The 2,989-nt window shown below is 33.8% G+C and overlaps 1 protein-coding gene across 1 annotated transcript; it reads left to right on the forward strand.

The window, feature by feature from the left end:
* Nucleotides 1-383: 383 nt before the first annotated feature.
* On the forward strand, nt 384-2,391 carry LOC100306245 (casparian strip membrane protein 4-like). The gene is made up of 3 exons (XM_003535751.4): nt 384-754; nt 956-1,079; nt 1,597-2,391. Exons 1-3 carry the CDS (start codon nt 492-494, stop codon nt 1,810-1,812), a joined length of 603 nt encoding a protein of 200 aa, XP_003535799.1. The 5' UTR covers nt 384-491; the 3' UTR covers nt 1,813-2,391.
* Nucleotides 2,392-2,989: the final 598 nt, after the last annotated feature.

Genomic DNA, 2,989 nt, shown 5'->3' on the forward strand with positions numbered 1-2,989 from the left:
AACTAAAACGCAAGCGCAAAAAACAAAAGTCGATCAATTGGAGCTATGTATGCTTCCATGTCCTGCAAATTATATTTAAGGAAAGAGGCCAGTCAACCCACATGACAACCATTTCCATTAACATCATATAACCAAAAAGTAGGGGCAAAGTTAAAAAATTAAAGAAAGTTGATTGAGTAGCTTATAGTACTATGTGTTATTTTGTTTGACTAAAATTTTCTGGCTCCCCCACCTCCGTATACCACCTTTCTATATAAAAAAGAGAGTTTAAAAGTAATTAAATTAAAGTGATAACGACTCCCCTTGCTTCCACTAAACTTATTTTATATTTGACTTCAATTCTTTGATTTCTATGATGATGTATATATAAGCTTAAGCTAGCATCAAACCTATTGCATCACAATTTTCCCAATTCATAATAACTTGTACATTGAGAGCACTACTACTTGGAGAATTATTTACCTACCAACTTTTCAATTTCAAAGCCAAAAATGTCAACCACCATTGATGTCCCTGCAGAAACGACAAGCAAGAATAATATTGGCAATGGAATTAGAAAAGTTCCAGGTGCACCCCCAAGGCCAGAAGGAGGGTGGAAGAAAGGGTTAGCCATAATAGACTTTGTTCTAAGGTTAGGTGCTATTGCATCTGCTCTTGGTGCTGCTGCCACCATGGCAACGAGTGATGAGACACTGCCTTTCTTCACTCAGTTCTTTCAGTTTGAGGCCAGCTATGATAGCTTTTCTACTTTCCAGTATGTGACTCCCTCTCAAATTAAACTCTGCTTTTCATTAATAATAAACTTGCACATAATTTCTAAAATTTTAGTTTTTAATTACGTGTCGAATGACGACGTGGAATTATATAATCGACTTCAGCTAATGAAATAAGATTTTGTTGTTAGTGTAAACTTTCCTGATATAGTTAACACATTCCATACGATGAATAAATGCAGGTATTTTGTGATTGCTATGGCATTTGTTGGAGGCTACCTAGTCCTATCTCTACCTTTCTCTATAGTCACTATTATACGTCTCCATGCGGCAGGACCAAGACTTTTCCTCATTATCCTTGACACCGTAAGCTCTCTAATATGTAGTACTTTTTCTTTTTTCACCCGGTAAGGCTGGTTATGGGATACAAAACTAGAACAAAAGATAAATTATGTTTGACAAGAATTTATTAAATAAGTATTCAATTATTGAGCCCAATAAAGTAATAATATTTTTTATGAGTAAATATTTATTTTAGTTTTTAAAACTTAAGTATCGATTTAATCTTTGCTATAACAAAATCTTTACTATAATATTTAATTATTTTAGTTCTTTTGAATATAAATTAACTGTATTTTTTATTTATAAAATCCAAATCTAGAATAAATAAGAACTAAAGTAACAAACGCCTTATAACATTAAGAAAATATAAATAAAAGTCTATTTTACATTCTACAATACATCAAGCTTTGATGTAATATTTATGTCCTAGACCTAAACCTTATATGAGAATAAAATAAAAGTGCATATAATTAATGATTTTTGGTGTAAAATACAAATTAACATTACTCACACATTTTAATATTTGTGTTGGTGATTAAAGGTGTTCCTGACTATAGCAACCTCTAGTGCTGCCGCTGCTACTGCCATAGTGTACTTAGCACACAATGGCAATCAGGATTCAAATTGGCTTGCCATTTGCAACCAATTTGGTGATTTTTGCCAAGCGATTAGTGGAGCAGTGGTGGCATCGTTCGTTGCCGTGGTTCTCTTCGTTTTGCTCATTGTCATGTGTGCAGTGGCTCTCCGAAATCATTAGGTAGCACCACTTAGTTAATTACATATATATGGAGCTATAATAGCTTTAAGTTATCCTTGTATTTCAGCTGTGTGTGTGTGGCTGAATTGCCATTTTTCTTAAATGTATTTTTAGTTTTTTATATTTTTTTGTCAAAAGTAGCCAAGATCTTTGTAATTTTGTATTGATGAATTCGGTATTTAAATTTTAAAAAATATGTGAATTTGGTCTTGATTTGCTATGCGAGCGAGTTACACATTTCTTCCTCCTACTAGGTATGGTATCCTGGCTTATAAGAGATGGCATCCAAGTTGGCTACGCACGAATAGTAGTTGTCCATTTGTCGGATTAACTGTTGGTTTTTTTTTTTTTTTTATCATCAGTAAATATTATTTATTAATTTTATTAATTAAAATGTTAGTAAAAGTGATTCAAACTCACCATTTCTTTCTCCCTTCTTTAAGCATTTTTTTTGTTGTTGCTATAGTTATAACAATTTTTCTATAAGTTTGGCTAAATGCATATTTTTTGTTGGATCTATGACTTCTAGAAGAATCAACATCAATAATTTTGTAGGTTTTAACGTCTTTTAATTACCTACGGAGGATTCCTATTTTTAGTGGAGAGCCCTCAAAGTCACATCTTCAACCTATAGCAGATGGGAGAAGCATAAATTCCTGGAGCATTTTCCATAAAAACAAGAGTTATCAAATTTAAAACACTCTATTATCTACCATCACTCACATCATGATAGCAATAACAACACAACAGGCCTCATACCAGCTAGCACTCAGATTAACAGGCCAAGGAGAATAACAAAGAAGCCCAATGATACGTTTGAGGTGCCAAAGCATAAAGCACTAATTGGTTGCAGCATCCACTACCTTAGGTAGTTATAACAATTCCACAAATTAGCTGAGCAGGCTGTTAACAAATTCTGTTATAACATTATATTTTGTTAGAAGGGAAGTATTATAAATATGTAAAGAAGTGGAACTAATGAAATATCAGAACACTTATCTCAATTAGTTTTCTCTTTCTCTTCTTACTAGTTCCAATAGCTAACACTGGTCCGACCTGCCACCCCTATCATGCTGGAGCACCACACCAGACAAGTTACGACTGACAAGCTGGAGGAGGCTATCAGTCGCCTCTCCCAGGGCCAAGCTTCCCTAACCCAGAATCACACTAGCCTTAA

The sequence above is a fragment of the Glycine max genome, chromosome 10 (assembly GCF_000004515.6).
Source record: "Glycine max cultivar Williams 82 chromosome 10, Glycine_max_v4.0, whole genome shotgun sequence".
NCBI lineage: Eukaryota > Viridiplantae > Streptophyta > Magnoliopsida > Fabales > Fabaceae > Glycine > Glycine max.

Bases quoted from the DNA above. Each gene is read 5' to 3' on its own strand.
- LOC100306245 (XM_003535751.4), top strand. From the start codon at position 492: ATGTCAACCACCATTGATGTCCCTGCAGAAACGACAAGCAAGAATAAT. The intron at 755-955 runs GTATGTGACTCC...GAATAAATGCAG, and splicing joins GATAGCTTTTCTACTTTCCA to GTATTTTGTGATTGCTATGG. The intron at 1,080-1,596 runs GTAAGCTCTCTA...TGGTGATTAAAG, and splicing joins TCCTCATTATCCTTGACACC to GTGTTCCTGACTATAGCAAC.